The sequence below is a fragment of the Bidens hawaiensis genome, unplaced genomic scaffold, assembly GCF_021521415.1.
Source record: "Bidens hawaiensis isolate Kalapana, Puna unplaced genomic scaffold, B.hawaiensis_p1.1 tig00038073_1, whole genome shotgun sequence".
In the NCBI taxonomy this organism is placed as follows: domain Eukaryota; kingdom Viridiplantae; phylum Streptophyta; class Magnoliopsida; order Asterales; family Asteraceae; genus Bidens; species Bidens hawaiensis.
The window spans coordinates 118,811-140,877 of NW_027496667.1; the positions used below are offsets into that span (position 1 = coordinate 118,811).

Sequence of the window (22,067 nt, forward strand, 5' to 3'; positions counted from 1 at the left end):
ATCAAACTTTAACATCATACTATATAAACCGTCCAATATCCAACATAATCATCCAGTATAATAACATAATAATTCATTAGATTACAAAAAAAAACACGTTGATCATTAATGTTATTAAACCTAGAAATCCACTAATATTAGTAAACCTAATAATTCTAATAATCCTAATAATCTCCCACTAGCGGCACAACTATGCCACAAGAGGCGACTCCTAACTGTAATCGAGTAACAACAGGCGAAAAAATGGCAAACCACACTCAATGTGCACTGTCAAGTGGTTATCCATGGTCACACCCAACCTAGCTACAATAAAACAGTTTCTTTTATAATCGGAGCTTACTATATTTATCAAAACAAAAATAATTAAACTAGTCTTTTTACAAAATTCTATCCAAAAATTTATAAAACCTTTATTTTTTTAGAAAACTATAACATCAAAGTATATAAAAACTTCACTTTTACATATAAAAACTTTTTAAAAATCTTACTTTTAAAAAACTTTTATAGCAAGCTATATAAAATTTTATTACATAACTTAAAATAATTATACCTTTTCAAAATAATTATACCTTTTTTTTAAATTTAACATGCATTTATATAAGATTTCATTCCAAAACTTAAATAAAATTATTATTATTTTAAACTTTTACATCAAACTTTAACATCATATTATATAAACCGTCCAATATCCAACATAATCATCCAGTATAATAACATAATAATTCATTAGATAACAAAAAAAACACGGCGATCATTAATGTTATTAAACCTAGAAATCCACTAATATTAGTAAACCTAATAATTCTAATAATCCTAATAATCTCCCACTAGCGGCACAACTATGCCACAAGAGGCGACTCCTAACTGTAATCGAGCAACAACAGGCGAAAAAATAGCAAACCACACTCAATGTGCACTGTCAAGTGGTTATCCATGGTCACACCCAACCTGACTACAATAAAACAGTTTCTTTTATAATCGGACCTTACTATATTTATCAAAACAAAAATAATTAAACTAGTGTTTTACCCTTAAAGTAACCGGATCAGACCTTGCATTGATGTTGAGCTCCATCGGTGTGAGGACGGTGGTATCGAGTCGGACACAAAGGTTAGACGGGTGGAGATCAAAGTTGACTTGGAGTCGAGATGGTGAGACGGTGGAGTGAATCGGAGAATTAGTGGAGTGGAGGTGATGCAACGATGGTGTTGGGGATCAGATTATCGGTGTTGATGCGACAGTGGTGTGAAGGGAAGATGATGATAGTAGTGGTGCTTAGGGATTGAAGAATCAGTGGTGCGCTAAAACGGTGGTGTGTCTTGGTGATGGGTGGTGGTTTCTTGGTGTGCTTCAACGAGTATTCAATGAATAAGAAAAGGAGGTGAGGAAGAAGAAGGAAATTATGAGGAATAATGGAGAAGAAGAGTTGTAGGTGTGAGGGAGAAGAAGAGAAAGTGCGTAAGTAGAGGGTGAATTCTTGCCCAATGAGAATCGGGATAAGACTCAGGTGTTTTAACCCAGTCACCCGAGGGAGATAAATGTATCATCAATCATCCAACATCCATTTTCGAGAATGTGCCAAGTTTTAAGTAATTTTTGCAAACCCTTAATGTTGTACATGCCTCATACTATATTCTTCTAAATGTTGAAATTGTTGGACGTAAGTTTGGACTCCAAGTCAGATGTCGGTGAATTTGAGAGATCAATAATGAAAAGTCATAATTGACTATGTTTCTTAATCACAATACGTTTCCTAACTGTTTTGTTATTATGATTGGTAATATTTTGAATAGAAAGTTATGTTAGTCTGTATAAACAGAGTTAAGGTTAAACATTATAAAGACACAGTATTTAAACAGCGGAAGACTTTGACCAAGTATTTCGGGTGGTGACAGACGCCGTTTCAGCCAATCACATTTAACAATAGAATTCTAATGAAAGTTGAACTTTATTTAACCATCAGAGCCATTACACGTGTCATATTACACGATTTTTTTATTCAAATTACAAGTTCAACATAAAGTCAACATTTTTCATTCTAACACACGTCACTATTTTCCCGCGCTTTTCGCGAAGCTTCCATACTTCATTTATTTACCTGAAAAACATATTAAAATATCGATCAACACAATGTGTTGGTGAGTTTCCCTTTATAACAAAATAGTCCATATATAAATATGTATATATATATATATATATATATATATATATGTATGTATATATATATATATGAATCGAAACAACATCCATATAATGATCTTCTTTCATTATATCCGATATCAATTCGTGTGTAATCGTCACAACACCCCGAATTATATCCAAAATATCCAGTGTATAATGGATTAGCGCCATTATATCACCAATCCGTATGTAATGATCTACCGTCATTACATCACAAAACAATAGGAATTTTATTTCTTAAATAAATCGTGCTGTTGTAGACGAGCAAAGAATACAACATTACGTATGACTATCATAGTTGATAACACGATACATACCAGACTCAAAATATACCCAATTTTAACCCAACGCGATTGGAAGTTGGGGGGGGGGGGGGCTCACCCCGATAGATCTACCCATATTTCTGTGCCCCTTTCTAGGGTTAACCGTTATTTAGCCAACTAGACTCATCTCGGGTTTAACACGGTTTGTAAAATAAAATGCCTTTACAAAATCAATGGGTTCCATATGAAATGAAGAATATGCTTTTCCCCCAAAACACAATTAAATATCGATTTAAAACAATTCTAGTTAAAAACGAAGGGGGGTTCGATAGAGAAACTCACGGTTTGAAGCTTTTCATTCCAGAATTTGCGTGTCCTATATTAGTACACGTTTTGTTAATAAAAACTTGGTTTTAGTTTTTATAACATCTCTTTAGTTTATTAAATCTTAATCTAGTGTTCACATAAGCAAATAAGCGAGTACACATAGTTCGGTTTTCCGTTAACCATTACTAAATCAATTAATAAACGATTAAAATATATAAATATAATAAAATATTTTAAGTTTCAGTTGCTGGAAAGTTTTAAGAAAATATCAATCTTTTATTTTTCACAATTCTTGTCGGTTTCGTCGGTTTTATGTTTAAAATAAATCGTTTCGGTTTTTCGTTAAAAATATATCTTATAATTCATGTAAAATACTTGTTTCATATATATTAATCAATTTTTACAAGTTAACTTGTGAAAATATATTATTTTCATTTTTGTTAATATTTTCTTAAAATAACAACTTTTTAACGTTTTTGTGTCGTTTTTCGTGACACGAACTGTTTAGGACTAAGTTTATCATCTTGTCCTTTTCTCATGTATTAAATTATGTTATACATGAGTGTTTTACTGCTTTAGGGGCTGTTCTAAAACATTCCCTAATAGTCGTGTCGGTTTCGTTCAAAAAGCCGATTTTTCGACTGTTAACATTACCGACAAGTCAATTAAATTGAACAAGTCTATACTAATCATCTAATGGACTAATCACACATATAAGGACACATAATTCACCATAAATTGCAGTTTTGATCAAATCATTTCGCAAGGCACGTTTAACCCAATTTTCAAGTTTCTACTTCATATTCTAAGTTTATTAATAATGTTACTAATCAAGTTTTGTTATTTTTATATGAACAAATATTAATACCTAAATGTCCAGTTTCAAATCATCATGTCATTTACGTATAAGTTCAAGTAGTTCATTAACCAATCAAATTATGAATTTTCTAAGTGTTTAACTATCAACGTTTCCTATTATAGTAACTTTTAATTTTTGATAATTCTATCCAATTCAATCTTCCCACTTTTATTAAGTACAATTCTAAGTTTCATTCAATTAGTTTGATATAGTTTCATGCATCCTAAGTGTTCTATCCAGTTTTGTTGTTTCAATTTATCATTCAACAAAATTTCCTTATTTATCATTCAACGTTTCCTATTATAGTAACTTTTAATTTTTGATAATTCTATCCAATTCAATCTTCCCACTTTGATTAAGTACAATTCTAAGTTTCATTCAATTAGTTTGATAGAGTTTCATGCATCCTAAGTGTTCTATCCAGTTTTGTTGTTTCAATTTATCATTCAACAAAATTTCCTTATTTAGTAAGTTGTTGTCCATTTTAACCAAGGTGTTAACTAATCCATGCTTCTAATCATGCACCCTATCTTAGTTCAAAGTTGTTATTAATCACATATTGATCACATTCATCACAAGTATCCACATAAAATCAAAGATTCAACTTTTCTTAAATTAAAGTTTCCTTATATAGTAACTTTAACAATCTTTGTTAATTTTCAAGTTCCAACTATTAATTCTAACATAAAACATATCTTACTTTCAATTAGGTTATCCCATATCACTTTTTGATTTAACAATCCATCCAAAATCCCTAATTAATCCAAAACCCAAATATCCCCAAATTTACAATTATGAACATGTTCTTGCCAATTTCCATTTTAATACTAGTAATTCAATAGTTTATGTTCATATCATTAATCCTTTTGATCATTAACTACCAAAAATTCATTCTAATATCAAGCTCAAACGCCAAATTCATCCATGATTTCACCTAATCATCCAATATTCTAACAACACTTTCAATCAATCTTAATAATAAAAATATGATATTCAAGATGAACGTATGCATGTGTAAGTCGGTTTAATCCTTCCTCTTACACATACACACATACTCACGGCTCATATACACATTCACAAGCATCCAAAATTTTCGATCTCTAAGATCAATCTCAACCCAAGAACACCTTTTCTAACCAAATTAACCATATAAATTAACTTATAAACTTACTTGTGTTCTTGAAGATCTAATGAGAATGAGATGGGTGTGAGTGTGATGATCCTTCCTCCTACTTCTTCTTCCTAGAAGCCTAACTCCATCATGATCTTGATCTAACTTGAATGTGTGTGTGGTGATTTGAATATGAGTATGTGATGGTGTGTTTGTGATGTGTGTGTGGGCATATATATATATATATATATATATATATATATATATAGGATGAGGAGGACATGGTTTTACAAGTAAAAACATGTGTGGCCATTGGTTTTAAGAAATGAAACAATGGGATAAATCCGTGGGTGGTGGAACATGGGTTTGGGTTAGTAAGTAGGTGTTTAAAAAATAATCTTAAGTTTCCGTTTTAACGTCTATCGAATTTTAGCTAATCAAACGAATCCCGTTTCTAATAGTTTTTGTCAGACTTTGAACGAAATTGGATTCTTGATAATACTAGCTAAGAAACTAAATTTTGGAAATTGTTGACGTTGGGTCCTTACCGGGTCGTCCACCGACACTCGGTTTACTTATTTTGCAATTTTTGCGATTCGAGCCTTCTAAAATTAAGTTTATACATTTTCTCGACTACTTTAATATGTATTTCAATTTTTCGAGATCATTTAGCCTCTTTAAGGATTTGTTTACTTTTTGACTCGTTACCCGAGGTTATTCCACGTCAGGCTCGTTACGTGGCGATTTTTGCACTTTTTTTTGACTTTGAAACGTCTAGATCACTAATAAAGAATACTTTTCTCATAATGACAAAATTTTATTGCTAATCGAGATTATATTAGTCATGGTTTAGGCTAATTTTTAGCCGGGTGTCACAAAGGTCACATAGATAGTTGAGTTCGTGAAAGCAGAAAGAACAGTTTATGATCAAGAGGAGTTCCGGGTTATCAAGACCAAAATGATGAGGACCAAAATAGTGCTAAAGCCGTGATGACCAAGATCGTGGTACGAATCAGATACATCAAACGGGACAAGTTAAAAGTCAAAGACCACCTATTTTGAGTCGGAAATTTGGTGGTGGTTGGGTGGGGGGTGATTGTTAGACGGACTTTCGGAGTCCAATTCACAAGTCGGTGAACTTGAGAGACCAATAATGTCAAGTAGGTCATAGTTGTTTATGTTTTTTTATTACAATATGTTTCCTAATTGTTTTGTAATTATAATTGTGTAACATCCTACTTTTGGTTATTATAATAAAATAAATTTCGTTATTTATAGTGGGTCATTATCAGTTTAGATAAATAGAATACGAGTTGGGATAGTGTTGGGTAAATGAATATGGGTTATGGACTTGGGTTAGGAAAGAAAGAAGGAAGGACCATGAGCTTAAGCCCATGATCCATAAATATATAAACCTTTAATCACCATTTAATTCATTCACACATATTCCATACACCACCCAAAACACACACTTAAGCTTCTCTCTAGTTCTCTCTTTTCTCTCTAGCCGAAACCAAGAAGGAAACCGAGCACCGACCCGAGGTAATGATAGTTTAATATTGTATGAGCTAAACCCGTTAGATATAGTCACGAAACGACGAGCCGACATCGTTAAACCGTTTAAGTCACGAGATCCGGGTGGAATCGGGTATAAACCGAATCTATGATGAGCTTAGGGGTCACCCTAGCTCAGATCTGGGTCGAATGGGACGAAAAACGAGTTAAAACCCGTTTTTCCGACGTGTTCGCGGTTTTCCGGCGGCTTTCCGGCGATGGCGGCACCGGAAAAGTTAATACGAGGTTAGGGGTGTCAGGGAATGTTCTGACATTCCCTGACCTAGCCCTAGTTCGCTAGGGAGTAATTGACGAATTAGAAGCAATTCGCTAGCTGATTCGTCTATGGGAATATAACGAGCTAGCTTTGATTTGTGTACTAATTCGTTAGGGAAAGACTGACGAACTAGCTTCAGTTCGTTAAGTCCAATTCGTATGTTGACCATTTCATTATAAGGTTTAATTCGTTATGAGGACTGGTTCGCCATAAGGGTTCAATTCGCCAAGAAGACCAATTCGTTAAGCAGACCAAACGAATGTGGACCAATTCGCTAAAAAGACCAATTCGTTATGAAGTAACGAATTAGCCAGTTCGTTATGGAGGAGAGAAGTAACGAATGAATCCCAATTCGCTAAAGAGCATCTTAACAAATCAGAACTTTGAAAGAATGACAGAACAGTCCCTGGACTTAAAGAAGAATGATTTAATTACAAAGAAGTCCTTGAACTTTTTAAGTTAGCAAATTTAATAATTCAAAATCTTAATGAAAAATGTGTTACGAGGGTTAATGGAAATAAAATTTTCCCAGCTGACCTGGCAGCTCGACCCCAGCCAGGGGCTCTGCCCCTTCCACCCTGCTAGGGGCTGCCGCCCCTAGACCCCGCTGCCAGGGGAGCTGCCCCCGGACCCCCGTCATTTGAGGGTTATAATTAGAATAGAAACGTGATATGGCTAGTGATAGATAATTGATACGAGTAATTGTTAAACAGTTAGCCGTGCCCAACTGAAGAAAGGAATAACTATAAACGGTGAACGTAACCGCATTCAGGTGAGTTTCTAGCCCCATTCCTTGTTATGTTTTCGGGGCTGTGTGCATACTCGATGTGATTAGTTAATACACTTATCCTAAGTGATAAGTGTATGCCATATATGTATTATGTGAAATGTATGAATGGTTTCTTGTCGATATATGAACGATCTTCGGAATTGCATGTATTGCCAGGAAATGGTTGATGTTATATGTATGTTGTAAGATGAAGAATGAATGATGTATGTATGAAACTTACGATTATGTATATGGAAAAGTATGTTAAAAAGGTATGGAAGAAAGGGTACCAGACCCTAATTATATCCGAGGATGAAGGGTACCTGACCCTAATAATATCCGAGGATGAAGGGCACCGGACCCTAATAATATCCGAGGATGGAGGGTACCGGACTCTAATAATATCCGAGGTATGTAGGGCGAATGCTATAAATATAACGTAAGGTTAGATATGTATGTGTATGAAAGATTGATGGACAGGTAAAGTATATAATGCGTACCTACGGGCACGTGTATGTGTATGTAAAGTAAGTTATGTGATTAACTAGAACTCACTCAGCGTAGCTGACTTTTAGTATGCACGCAGGCAAATAGGTTGAGGCAGCTCGCGTGATTGAAGACACATGGCATGGAATCGAAGATACTGGCATCTCGAAGAAAATGTTATGATGTTTTCAAAGACTATGTTTTATGTTTAAATAAATTTGAATGTTGTTAAGACAAGATTGACAGTTTTGTAATATGTTATGGTTGAAGTTATATTCCGTGTAAAGTTTTAATTAACTCTGATATTTAGAACTGCGTTTATGAGTAAATCCAACACCAAAGTAGGGCTACCGGTAACAGGGCCTTACAAATTGGTAATGTCGTGACTAGCAAGTAAGGTTAGTCTATATAAATCAAGTTATGGTTAGACATTAAAGAGAAAAATGTGAGATGCAATTGAGTTAGGGTTAATCAAGAAGAGCCAAAGCGAGTTAGAATTCAGCCAGAGAAGAGTCAAAGCGAGTCAAGGTTTAAAGATATTGTAACAAGTTTTTTGAGTTATATTTTCTGTTAAACAAACGAGAGTTATTTGTTTAGTTCTTGTTTAATTATCAATCGGGGCTTGATTAATGAGCCCGACGCTATATCTTTCTATATGTTGTGTGTATTTAGAGCTCAACTACACATGCCCAGTAAATGTTTCCACACTACTTTATTTGTTTATGGAACAATCGCCGCTTGAAAAAAAAAGAGCACCCTCGTTTGGTTTTTGATTGATCTAAATTTATAAGTCTTACATATCATATAGTTTAATTTTATTATGCTAGTTCACTATCACATCATTCTTATTTTTATATAAACATTTTTTTTTATTAAATAACCAATAACATTACATAGTAATTTAAAACTACGACCCTAGTCGTTTAAGAATGCGACCCTTTCACTGGCCAATCTTATGAGGTGGTCGATGTTTATCGCTAGTATTTTAAAATCTACCTGCTCGTTCGCAATTTCTTTTAAACAAATTTACCCATTTTCGGCATTCTCACACTTAGTGCCAAAACTTTATTCAGGTTGTCTCCCTCATTACATTTAATTTGTCACAATATTGCGACACTTACAATTTCCTACAGATGCATGGTTTCATACTTTATGAAATAAAGTAACAAACTTAATTCACAACATGCATATATATACCAAATAGTTTAATCATGATACATAACTTGGTTTTTAAATGTAAGTTTGGTACATACAACATATCTATTCCATTACCAATAAACAAAATATTACCATCCAATTCCTAACACGTACCCGTGCAACTTTAGTCTTTAGGTTTGCTGATATCCGTGGTCCCATCATTTCCGACCAACATCTTGTACTTATCTTTCCTCGTAAGATTTGTACACTCGTACGACAAGCTAGATGCGATCATTCGCTGAATATTGTTAGCGACTTCGTGGCTCGATTTTCCACTAGCACAAGTTAATTCATAAGGTAACTTATCTAAAAAGGTAACTTCATAAACCGGACTAGGGTTCATAAAAAAGTAAAATGAATCCATCCCTTTCCACCCTCTTGCGGTGGTGCCGTAAAACATGCTCATCTTGTTCGACATTGCCACCGGAACCAGCTCGTTAGTAAGTTCAGCAAACAAAGCCGAAAACCGTAGCAAAAATGGTTCTCTACATGTGGTTCCTTCGGGACATATAGCCAAATCACCTTTTTGTAGAAGCTTCTTGATCATGTTGGCATCGGCTTCTCGGTTTCTAGTTAACTGGACCGTTTTAATTGGGGAGAGGATCTCGGAGACTCTTGATAGGGAGTAGGTGACGGCTGGAATGCGTCGTCCGAGTGCAACGGAGAGGAAAACCGGGTCAAGAAGGGTGCGGTGGGAGCACACGAAGAGGACTCCGGTTTGACCTTTTGACTTTTTGGAAGGAGGAGGTGGTGGGGTTCCTTTAATGTAGACTCGTACACCAAGTGCCCATATAGCATAGTAAGCGAACCGCATAGGGAGTGCGCCCACGGCTATACGTAGGCATGCGAGGAGGAAACCTACAAGAATCCAAAGAATGGTGATGAGGGCCTTGAGTGGGGTGGGTTTCTGGACTAGTCTGCCGTCGTGAAACACCACCGGTTTTGGTAATTTGTCAATCGCCACCGCCTTTACCTCCGCGGTTGCTGGTGGTACTATGTAACTTTCCTGAGGTTGAGAAAACGAAACCAGTTATAGATACTATGAGAAAATTGAATGCGTAGGTGAGCCTCAAATTAATAAATGTACATGACTTAGATATATTTCTTTATAGACTCATTTAATTGTGTGTGTTTTTTTTCATAATGGACTCAGTTAGAAATAAACTAGTTTAATAAATTATTCCGAACGAAGCAAGTCTATAACAACTCGTTAGTTATGTACTCTCCTATAACATACTAAATTTATCTTTTTATGAACTAGTTATTACTATATATAATTAATATATATCATGACAAATATAACAATATTTTTAACTGAAAATAATCTTATCAATTTGTCTATATAATTAGAAATAAGCAATCCAAACATGAATTGGGTTTGAGTCTAAAAATCTACAAAACCGTGAAGCTCAAGCTTTAAAATAAAACTCGAAACCAGGTTAGCTCACGCTCAAGTTCTTGCTAGTTAACGAGCTAAACTAACCACTTTGGCTAGCTCAAGTGGCCAGCCAAATTATGGGTAAGAACTTGATGCCGGTTGGCCTCTCAAGTTCGAATCTTGATGGCGACACGAGTTTTCTATTAGAGTGTCCCTTCCCAGAGAGCTTGTTCTTGTGGGCGGACAACTCCTGTCAAGTGGCAGGGGGCTCGAAATTTTCTCGTGGAACGCCTAGCCAAACTCGGATGCCAAGCGTGGGCCCGGTTAAGACAACATAGTCTTGGCCCGAGTGGGGCGGTTGGGCTCTCTCCAAGAGCTGTGGCTGATTATTCAACCATTATAAAAGTCACCGTTCAAAAAAAGTTAACGAGCTAAACTTGAGCTTTCAACGTTGTCTTTACATTATACTAGTTATCAACAAAAGAAAAAAACCAGTCTTTTGAACAATGTTTTTTCCGATATGGCAAATAGCTCTTACCGATTTTAGATGCTTTTAATACTTAACAAAAAATAATAATAAATGAAACTTGTTTTTAACTAATCTTATATGACCTTGCATAATTTCATATACGGGTGATCAGTTTCTCGGTAACCAAGAGCCAACTCCGGTAGTGGTGTGTCTTTAAAAGCCTTCAAAAGGGCGTCAGCCTTATTTCTTCCGACGAGCACTCCGGGGTTTTTCACCAGTCCGGTAGCTATTCCTTTCCAACTATCAATCTCCGTCCCCAACACCAAATCCGCACCCAAAAACTCCTTCAAAAACGGCTCCACCATCACCGTTGGGTTCGCGGTCAACACACACCGTTTCCCACATGCCGAGAACACACGCCAAGCCTCCGGGTGCAAGTCACTGGAGTAAAACTTAGGCAAGGCCGCACGTGCCACGGACTCGATGTCTGAAACCTTCATTCCCGCCATGGTGGCAAATATTAGAACACGAGTACCCGCGGATTCGGAGATGAAATAATAGAGAATTCTGGCGATGGGGGTAGCTAGAAGTAAGAAGAGGAGTCTTAAAGGTCCACCAACATCAAAAGCTACAAGGGCAAAATAGGAAAATGAACTACGCAAGGTTCCGTCCAAGTCGGAAACCACCGTCTGGTTGTTTCGGCCATATGTTTTGCAAGTTGAGATTGCCGGAAACTCACGAGAGTGCTCAGAAGTCTTGTGGTTGCCGGCCATTGTGATAATGAGAGTGCATTAGTTTGAGCCTCCATAGTAGTATTTATAGTGTTGTGGGGATATTGATTTAACATTATAATAAATATTGATTTTTTGAATATTATAGTATATACCACATGTCAAATAAGCCAATTATAAAAGTCATAATCTAATTTAACTAAGTTTACGAACGATCAATTTTTATTAATCAAACAGCCGTTTAAAGGTTAGGATGTGAAAATAGGGTATCCTTAATTTTCAAATCGCCGTTTAATGAATCGTAGGACAGTCGTCTACGTTTAGGGGTGCCGTAGAAATAGCATCAACCCTCTAATATGGATTTAATTTTTTTTTACTTAAAAGATGACTGACTTGTCATAAAAGCATCCAAATGAGATATACAATGAAGTGACAGGTAAGCGGGCAACAAGTTGCGCCGCAACCCTCTTTTAGATAACAAACCCAATCCTACTAAAAACAAAGTTTCGGTTCTTATGGGCCGATACGTTACTATGCACACCTTTCTCAACCCTATTCAACAGGTCCACGACATCCGAAGCTAAGAAACCAAAAGTGTCAAAGGCAAAGGAGACAAACACGTGTTGATTCTCCAAACAAGCTCTCTCGTGTTTAGCAACCTAGCTCGATGCTGCCTTCAATGCTGTCTGGTCTGCTACAAACCCATTGTCCCAAAGCCCAACAAGAGGGGACACTCCTGTGAGGTCGACACAAGCGTGTTTCCCCCTACCCACCCAAAACCAGAATATCGGCCGGTCGTGTTGTTTAAATTGCGTACCTGGATGATGGATTAGATAATATATTAAAACCTTTGATCTTGATTTCAATCTTCAAATTGATTAATCTCTGAATCGTGAGAAAACTTTCAGATAAACCTATTTTGCCGGTTATACGCGATTGATTTATCGGATAAGACAGAGATTTCTCTTGTTACTAGAATTGGATTTGTATGTTTCTTGAGAACCCATGAAGAGTAGAACATTGTAACCAACCGTCTGTTCTATATCCAATCTATCGATCAAGTTACATGCATGTAGTCTCCATATATATAATTAAAATGGATGTCATGGGTTTAAACCAAAACCCATTTAATTAGTAGCCCACAAGATTATCTATTAAGGCCCAAGTTATTAAATTAATAACAAAACCCAAATAACATATAGAATTAAATCGAGCACGCACTACCGCGTCACCCAACTCGTGTAATCTCTAACGTTATTTACTCGATCGACAAGTTAATCCAATACCCTAAAATGCACGTTGATAACACTAAAATTACCAACAATCCTCCCCCATTTTAGTGATATCCGTGATTAACTTAACTATCCTAACAGAAACTCAAACGTATGCTTAAATGAAATGTCGTGACGATTGAATTTCACATTAGTATATTACACATTCCAAATATTCGAATATCGGGGTGTCACTACGGATTGAACCCTTGCTATTCATAGTGAATACTCGAAGATAATATACACACACGTTTATAAATCCAAATTCCACTTGACACAATATTTTCCTAGCCAGTGTCCCAATCCATCAAAGAATATATCAAAGCTCAAGTCCAAAGCTTCTTGAAGCGGCTAAACTTCATATTCTTATAGGTAGTTCATTAATCTTACACCCGCACTACAATTTTTCAATGAACTATTAAGAAGCTATACTTCAACCTCCTTTATCTCGTGGTCCGAACACATACCTTATGATGATGCTACTAATGTGTTCCAATCTCTAGATGTTAAGATTTCCACATTGAATTCAGCATCTAATATCAAATTAGATGGGAATTGGGTATCTTAACATGAGAAATTTTATGTGGACTTTATGCTCATCCCTATGACCGATTTTTTCATGATATCTCTTCCTAACTCTTTAGTTAGATCATCAGCCAAATTATACTTAGATATCACACCATGCATGATGAATCATGCTATGCATAATATATATAGCCGTCTAGACTTTCCATTATGAACCTGACTACAACTCACAGTTAACATTATCACACTTGATAGATTTTGGTGACATCCGTTTAACCACAATAGAATGTCATTATACCAGTTTCTTAGCCATTCGACCCCTTTTATTAGTTGCTACAAATGCTACAAACTAGCATTCCATTGTCAATCGATGCAAATTCATTTCTTAATTACCTAAGAAATGAAACCTACCACAAGAAAGAATACACTTCCACTTATAGTCATACAACTTGCATTAGATTATCCTTAACACAAACCATAATTCATGGTTCTTTTAATACCTTAGTCGAGAAATAAAATCACCTTTATTAGACTAGACATAAGTTTGATATTATGATCTATAGGATAATAACTGGAGGACAATCAAACTGATTGAATTCTTTTAATACTTTCTCAATGTAATGAGATCGAGTCATAGCTATACCATTGTCACTCCTTTTTATGATCATAACTAGAATAACATCAACCTCCCCCATATCATTCATATCAAACTAAAAAAAATAACTTCTATGTCTTATCAATCACTCAAATCCGAGTAAGTTTAAGTATTTTCTTCAAGATTCCATTTTTTCTTTCAGCCACACCATCATATTTGTGGTGTATAAGAAACTGTGGTTTAGTGTATTATACCAGTATACTCATATACACTGAATCATAATACTCTCCACCTCTATCATTTATAGATTCTTACTCAAACCACCTTGATGACACTCTATTTCTTATTTAAAGATTTCCAATTAATCAAGAGCTTCATCATTTGAACACAACAAACAGACATGCCTTTCATTCTAAAGAAACTAACATAATCTAACTAGCATGTCACAAAATATAAACATAATTTACCATGCTTTGAGACGATGATATCAAACAAACAAATTCATTATCAAACGAGACATGTTTATAAAGTTTAAACATTCAAAAATATTCAAATCTAACAAAGATTTCATTTCAAGATAAACAACTCAATGATCTGTTTAAAACCAAAATCATTTAAAACAATCCAAGACAAGAGATTATTTTGAATCCCTAGAACATGCAACACATAATCCAACAATAAATGTTTTTCAAACGTAAACACAAGTCGAACTTTCCCCATTCCTTTGATAGGATAGGTTGCTAAATTTCTCATCCCAAGTACAGATCTATCTTCAAATGATTTGAATTCTTCAAACCAACTCAGATTCTTGCATATATAACTCGTATCACCTGAGAATTTCCACTATGCAAGCATGTTATCTTGTACATAAAAGGATTCCGAAATAAACTATCCATAATTCTCAACCGAATTATTTTAGAAACCATTGGACTTTTTAAGTCCAATAACAAACCCAAAGATGAGTTTCGTTTATTTCACACCCAAAGGGTTTTCCCAACTCGTATAGTTCTAGTAGTTGACTATTACCCGGTTCATGTCCCATCAACCCTATGTGTGTACCATTTGGACAAATAGTTTAATAATATTTTTATTTCATTCAAACTATAAAAATAATTTTTTTTTGAATCACATATAGTTTCTTATAAAATTAACATGTCCAAGTGAATCATTGAATTCAAGACCCGCCCCATTAAACTTTTTTTTTTAATCTGGGTAATTCCACCTTAATCTTAATTATTTTGAATTATAGATGTTACGTCTATAAATTTAACAACAAGAATAAACTTTAAAAAAAAAACCACAATCCTAAAATTCCTAATTAAGAATTCCGAAAAACTTATTATCCAACTTGTTCACAATTCTACATTTATCCAACTTGTCCATAATACTAAAGGACCTAGGAATCACAAGAATTTAATAAGCATATTTCTACATGGGAAAACATAATCCAAGGTTACCCACCAATGAGAAACCCTTTCATGTCTCATATCTTATTTGTACTTTCTAGTAAAATAAGAACAATGAAGTCTAACCGTCCATCCATCATACATGTATCTTTCTAAAACTTAAGATAGTGTTGAATTATTATCCATAGTTTCATGAAGTACTAACATCTTTCCAACGTACTTTTCACGCTTACTAATCTTTTTATGACATTTAATTACAATAAAACAAATAACTATTTAACTACATATCATGCATATTAAATTACCTCCCATCTTTTGGTATTATAACAAGGATCATGTAGCTAGCATGACACAAATAATTAACCATGGCTAGTCTCTGTATCATTACTTTACCAAAATAGCATATTTGTCCTTGGCCTTAGATTTACACATGCAATGTAATCTAAAAGTTTCATGATCTATTACCGAAGATAAACATGATCTATTAAATCATAAACTAGCCATGTTATATAATATATCAATCATATCAATATGCCCTTGTAATTATATCATGATCCACTACTGAAGATAAATGAAACTTGTGTATCTTTGAGCATGATTTGATAAGGCTTGAATTCTCCACATTCAAAGTACTTCAAAGTAATAATATTTCTTGATTCAATTAGATTTTTACTTCTGAATTGATCACAACCCCTTCAACATTATTGTATTTTACTTACGACCACAAACATGATCGCACGCTTCTCATCTTTCTTACCCATATCAGAATTCATTTAGAACAATCGGTTCGTGATTTTCGAACCCTTTAGAATCAAATAAACATTTGGATTTGAGTAACCCTTTAGAATCAAATAAACACTTTGTTTCAATTTGGATTTGAACAAACCATTATTTCAAAATTAATTAAGAATCCATTCAATACAGACTCTATTTGGATTTTGGGATGACTATATTTACCAAATCAATTCTTTTATTTCAAATATAAAACATCCAAATAATAGATCTGACTCAAAATAGATAGGCCATCCACAATTATTGATTTCGTGATTTTAACAAAACAATTTTATCTACCGTACACTGAACTTGCGTACCAGTTTTGAACCAGAAATCAAATAAGTGGACCCAGATCACGTTGGCAAAAATTAGTATTACTGAACCCAAACATCAGTGGCCAAAACAATTAGTTAATCATAATTTATTATTATTATTATTATTATTATTATTATTATTATTATTATTTAATATTAGTTACCATCAAATATCTTAAAAACAAATTTCCATTGCATTCATATTTTTTTAATAACATGGTATATGCAATGCAATCAATTGAAACCCAAGAAATCAATTTTCGTTTGCATTCAATTTTCGATGCACTGTCATCATTTGTATATTCATCAAAACATTCCAACTTGTGTTGTAGGGTTCCAAATAATGGTTCTATTAACCAACAAACTTCATAAAATAAATAAAATTTCAGTTCGTAAAACTGAAACTTGAAAACAAGATCACCAATTTCAATCACATCACTAGACTATATTGATTTTACTCATTATATGCAATTAGGGTTTCTGGTAAAAAATTGCAGTTGACAAAGTTTCAATAGACATATTCATATAACCGTCCAATTGAAACTTAATAACCAAATTAACCAAAATAGGTTTATCTTTGTTGTTTAAATTGCGTACCTGGATGATGGATTAGATAATATATTAAAACCTTTGATCTTGATTTCAATCTTCAAATAGATTAATCTCTGAATCGTGTGAAAACTTTCAGATAAACCTATTTCGCCGGTTACACGCGATTGATTTATCGGATAAGACAGAGATTTCTCTTGTTACTAGAATTGGATTTGTATGTTTCTTGAGAACCCATGAAGAGCAAAACATTGTAACCAACCGTCTGTTCTATATCCAATCTATCGATCAAGTTACATGTATGTAGTCTCCATATATATAATTAAAATGGATGTCACGGGTTTAAACCAAAACCCATTTAATTAGTAGCCCACAAGATTATCTATTAAGGCCCAAGTTATTATATTAATAACAAAACCCAAATAACATATAGAATTAAATCGAGCACGCACTCCCGCGTCACCCAACTCGTTTAATCTCTAACGTTATTTACTCGATCGACAAGTTAATCCAATACCCTAAAATGCACGTTGATAACACTAAAATTATAAACAGGTTGTAATATAGATCTTACTTCTTGAGGATCCGTAAGGAACATCCCTCACCAAATCATGTCTGTACTTAAACCCATACAACTCTTTGCAATGAACTGATTTAATTTGTAGTTTCAGTTTTGTGGAGTTAAGTTTTTCCATTTTAGTGCTTTTAGTTTTATGGATCGACATTAATCACATTTCACAACTTAAGAAAACTCCTTGGGTTGATTTTAAGTTTCATTATATTGGTCTTCACCCAGTTTTTTCTTAACGAAGACTTGCATGATTAGTTTTAGAACAAAAATTGTTATTTTTTCAAATTGTGAAAACAAAACAAAAATTCTATTTAATATAAACCATTTTTTTCCTTCTCCAACAACCCACCCCCACCCCTCCCCCTCAACCCCTCTTCTCCGGTAAGTCTTCGCCCCTTGTCTCTGCCTATTAGATCACAACTCTAATGCCATGGAGTGTGTAAGAGAGACTCAAAATTTAGAACTCCGTGCTTTAACCTCCGTCTTAACCTCACATTATTTTAACAAATTTTGGACGTTTTAGAGGAAATTAAGAATCCTAATTTCATTTATGCAAATTTGTCGCCATGAAACCTCGACTTTATTTGTATCTAGTGGTGCGGTTTGGTGCGATTTTCGGCTAAAACCAAACCGAAATCCAAAACTTCGGTTCTTGGAGTTTTTGAAACCGTTCGGTTTTGTTTTTTCGATTTTCTTTTTTGTTTCGGTTCGGTTGCGGTTTTTTCGGTTTTCGCCATTTCAGCCTGAAAATTTTAGGCCGGAAAAAAAAGTAGGCAAAAATAAATGAATTTAGGTACAAGAATTTTTTTAATTGTAAAATTATCGACTATTATACATTTGACCAAAAATATTTGAGTTAAATTTTTATTAAATTCTTATAAATTACTTAATATAAAAAAAACAAAACTTTAGGAATTCGGTTCGTTTCGGTTTTTTCGATTTTAATTACATGAAAAACCAAAACCAAACCTTCATTTCGGTTTTTACAAAAACATAAAACCAAACTGTCGGTTTTTGTTTCGGTTCGGTTTTTTGGTTTGAATTTTTCGGTTTTTCGGTTTCGAATCAGTTTTTTCCAGTTTTCTTGCACACCCGTATAAACTGTATCAGACGCAAACAAAAGATAAAAAAGTTAACCACATCTCCACCACCACCATCATCACCACCGTTCAATTGACCACCATTGGCAACCAACACCGTCTACCACAAAAAAAAAAACAAAAAAAAAACAAAATCCAAAACCCAATTTCAAAAGTCAAGTAAATGAAAAAATATACCTCAAATGAAGAAGTACCTATCACTAATTTACTATCTCAAATTAATAACTACAATAATTCAATTCTAATACATGAGAAAATATTAAATAGTTACGATACTCTACATTTCTAGAATGATTCGAGATGAATCAGCCACTTATGATCTTCGATTAGTCTTCAGCTATTGATTCGGGATGATAAACTACGAACCCCGAGGTGATTGGAGGTGATATGGACTCTTGGAATCGCCTCCCCAGACGGCTGGAAGTGAAGATATCTTATTAGGGTTCGTAAAATAGAACATATAGGTAAAAAACCCGTTTTTCATGTTTTTTATGTCCATCGCGTATCTCGGTGGATATATACCGATTGTGTCACGATACACAACCAAAGAAAAACATATTTTCGAATTCCTCTCGTTGAAAAAACTAAAATTCATATATTACGGGTCCCGTAACTCATTTTTTAGCACAAGATATGCTCGTTTTTACTCTTTGACGCTTTGTTGTCCACCCATCTTTTTTATTTTTAGCATCGGCATATGGTTTCTCATCCAAACTCTTTTTGAATCCTTCTAAAACTTCCCACAACTCCAAATCATTATCTGGTTTTCTCAAGATATCATTCCATGCTCGTACAAGTTTTCAATTTAGCATATTTAACGATCAATAACCTTCAATACAAAAGCACATATGAAGTACCAAATTATAACAATAAACTCAATAAAACTACAATTAAAGTAATAATATACAAGATTTATACCATACCATCGCCTTAAATACAAAAGCACATAGTCATCGCTGTTTGGTCAATTTCTCCTAATCCGGTTATCAGAGTCAAGAATTGAGTCAATCGAGTATAAGGGGACTAAATGAGACGAATATTTTGAGTTTTCTTTTGATGGTGTTGATACACTGTGGTGGTAATGGGTTGAAATGGGGAAGGAAGATGAGTTTTAAGTTTAAATATGGTGGTGTGGTGGTAGGGTGGGGAGACGACGATGGTGGCAATGGGAAGAAATGTGCGATAAAGATGGGTTTTAAGTTACATTTTCTTTTTCATTCACAACCCCCCCCCCCCTCTTGGGGAAATGAAATTTTTTGGTCCAATAGTAACCAGGTTTGACTTCATTAGGAAAAGGTTCGGTGGAAGCTAATGCATTGAAAGTTAGGATTAACTTAAAGATTTTCTTAAATTGAGATTAATGCAGACCAATAGACGAAAGCTTAAATTATTAATATCCAATAATTCTTAATTTTATACTCTAATGCTATGCCCGTATTATAATTTAGGTCTGCAACTTTGAAAAGTTACATCTATAGTTCAAAATTGTAACACATGCAATCCCGAAAATGAATGGATGTAATGTTTTTTTGTCCCAAGTACATTTAAAATTACTAAATTACCGTTGCTATTAAGAAATAAGATTAAAAGGTAAATTGGCTTCATATAATCTAAACTATTACCAACTGACAAATATAAGTCCCAACTATTGAAATGGCAAAATATAATCCCAACTACGCATGTGTGACATTCGTCAAATTCGGGTCTCGATTATATTCGTTTTATGTTTGTTTATTATGTAAACCGACTCGTTATGTAAACCGAAACTTATGATCTAATTTAAGTGATTTATGTTACAATATTGTTTTACACTTGTTGGGTCTTGAAAACATTCTTTTCGATCCTAAAAACGCGTTAAAATCACTTAAAACGAACTTCGGGGGCCAAAAATATCTTTTTTGAAACTTTTAAAAAAATATTCCAGCCTCACCCCGCCGCGCCGCGCGACGGGGGAGCCCCTCTTGGTCACGTAGCGCAAGCAGCAGCAGACCAGATTGTCTCTATTGTCTCCTTGTTTGGTTTATTGTCCATTAAATCCGAGTTTTAACCGCCAAATCACTTAAATTAAGCATATCCTATAAATACCCAACTCTTTCCCACATTAATCCCTACTCATATACTATTTCCTCACTCAAATTCAAATATCTTTAAGGTTGTTTTTCATTGTTTATGTTAAGTTTGACTTTGAAAGTCAAACTGATGTAGTTCTTCAATTTTAATTAGTTTACCTAGTCTAAATTAATACTTGAAGCATATGGCACAACATAGATATAATATACACCCCTTGTTACCTTTGGTAGTTACTTATCCGACCTCGGTTGGTTAAGTTCTGGCCTCGTAAGGCAAGGCTACATGGAGGATTTCGTGTCCTTGATATATATATATATAAATAACTATATAACTTGTTTATACATACTAACCATGTTTAACTTCTGTTCATTTTAGTTTGTAGATCACTTTTATAAGTTCCATGGTTTTGGGTTTGAAGAGTCTAGCCTCGGTTTAACCGTAAATAGCTCTAAACCGTAAACCGAACTTTGTTTACTAGTTTTGTTAAATAATTGTTTAAAGATGCTTTATGTTAGATTTAAGTTTCTAAAATCATTTTTATAAGTTCTATAGTTATGGGTTTGTAGATTCTAACCTCGGTCTTAACCTAAAACTAGATCCGAACCGAAAACCGAACTTTCGTTTAAAGACTTTATTGTTAACTTTTTGGTTGTAAAACTAAAGTTTCGTCATTTATAAGTTATTATACAAGTTCTTTGATATTTGGGCATGTGGAAACCATTTATGAACTTATTGTGAGATGGAAACCGAACCAAACCGAACTAAATCGATTCATCCATGATTTCACCTAATCATCCAATATTCTAACAACACTTTCAATCAATCTTAATAATAAAAATATGATATTCAAGATGAACGTATGCATGTGTAAGTCGGTTTAATCCTTCCTCTTACACATACACATATACTCACGGCTCATATACACATTCACAAGCATCCAAAATTTTCGATCTCTAAGATCAATCTCAACCCAAGAACACCTTTTCTAACCAAATTAACCATATAAATTAACTTATAAACTTACTTGTGTTCTTGAAGATCTAATGAGAATGAGATGGGTGTGAGTGTGATGATCCTTCCTCCTACTTCTTCTTCCTAGAAGCCTAACTCCATCATGATCTTGATCTAACTTGAATGTGTGTGTGGTGATTTGAATATGAGTATGTGATGGTGTGTTTGTGATGTGTGTGTGGGCATATATATATATATATATATATATATATATATATAGGATGAGGAGGACATGGTTTTACAAGTAAAAACATGTGTGGCCATTGGTTTTAAGAAATG

General features: G+C 34.2%; 1 protein-coding gene across 1 annotated transcript; it reads right to left on the reverse strand.

Annotated features, from left to right (window-relative positions):
* Positions 1-8,750: 8,750 nt before the first annotated feature.
* LOC143589972 (glycerol-3-phosphate acyltransferase RAM2-like) lies at positions 8,751-11,644 on the reverse strand. Its single transcript, XM_077070582.1, has 2 exons — positions 11,015-11,644; positions 8,751-10,030 (listed from the first exon to the last, which is right to left on the reverse strand). Exons 1-2 carry the CDS (start codon positions 11,642-11,644, stop codon positions 9,149-9,151), a joined length of 1,512 nt encoding a protein of 503 aa, XP_076926697.1. The 3' UTR covers positions 8,751-9,148.
* Positions 11,645-22,067: the final 10,423 nt, after the last annotated feature.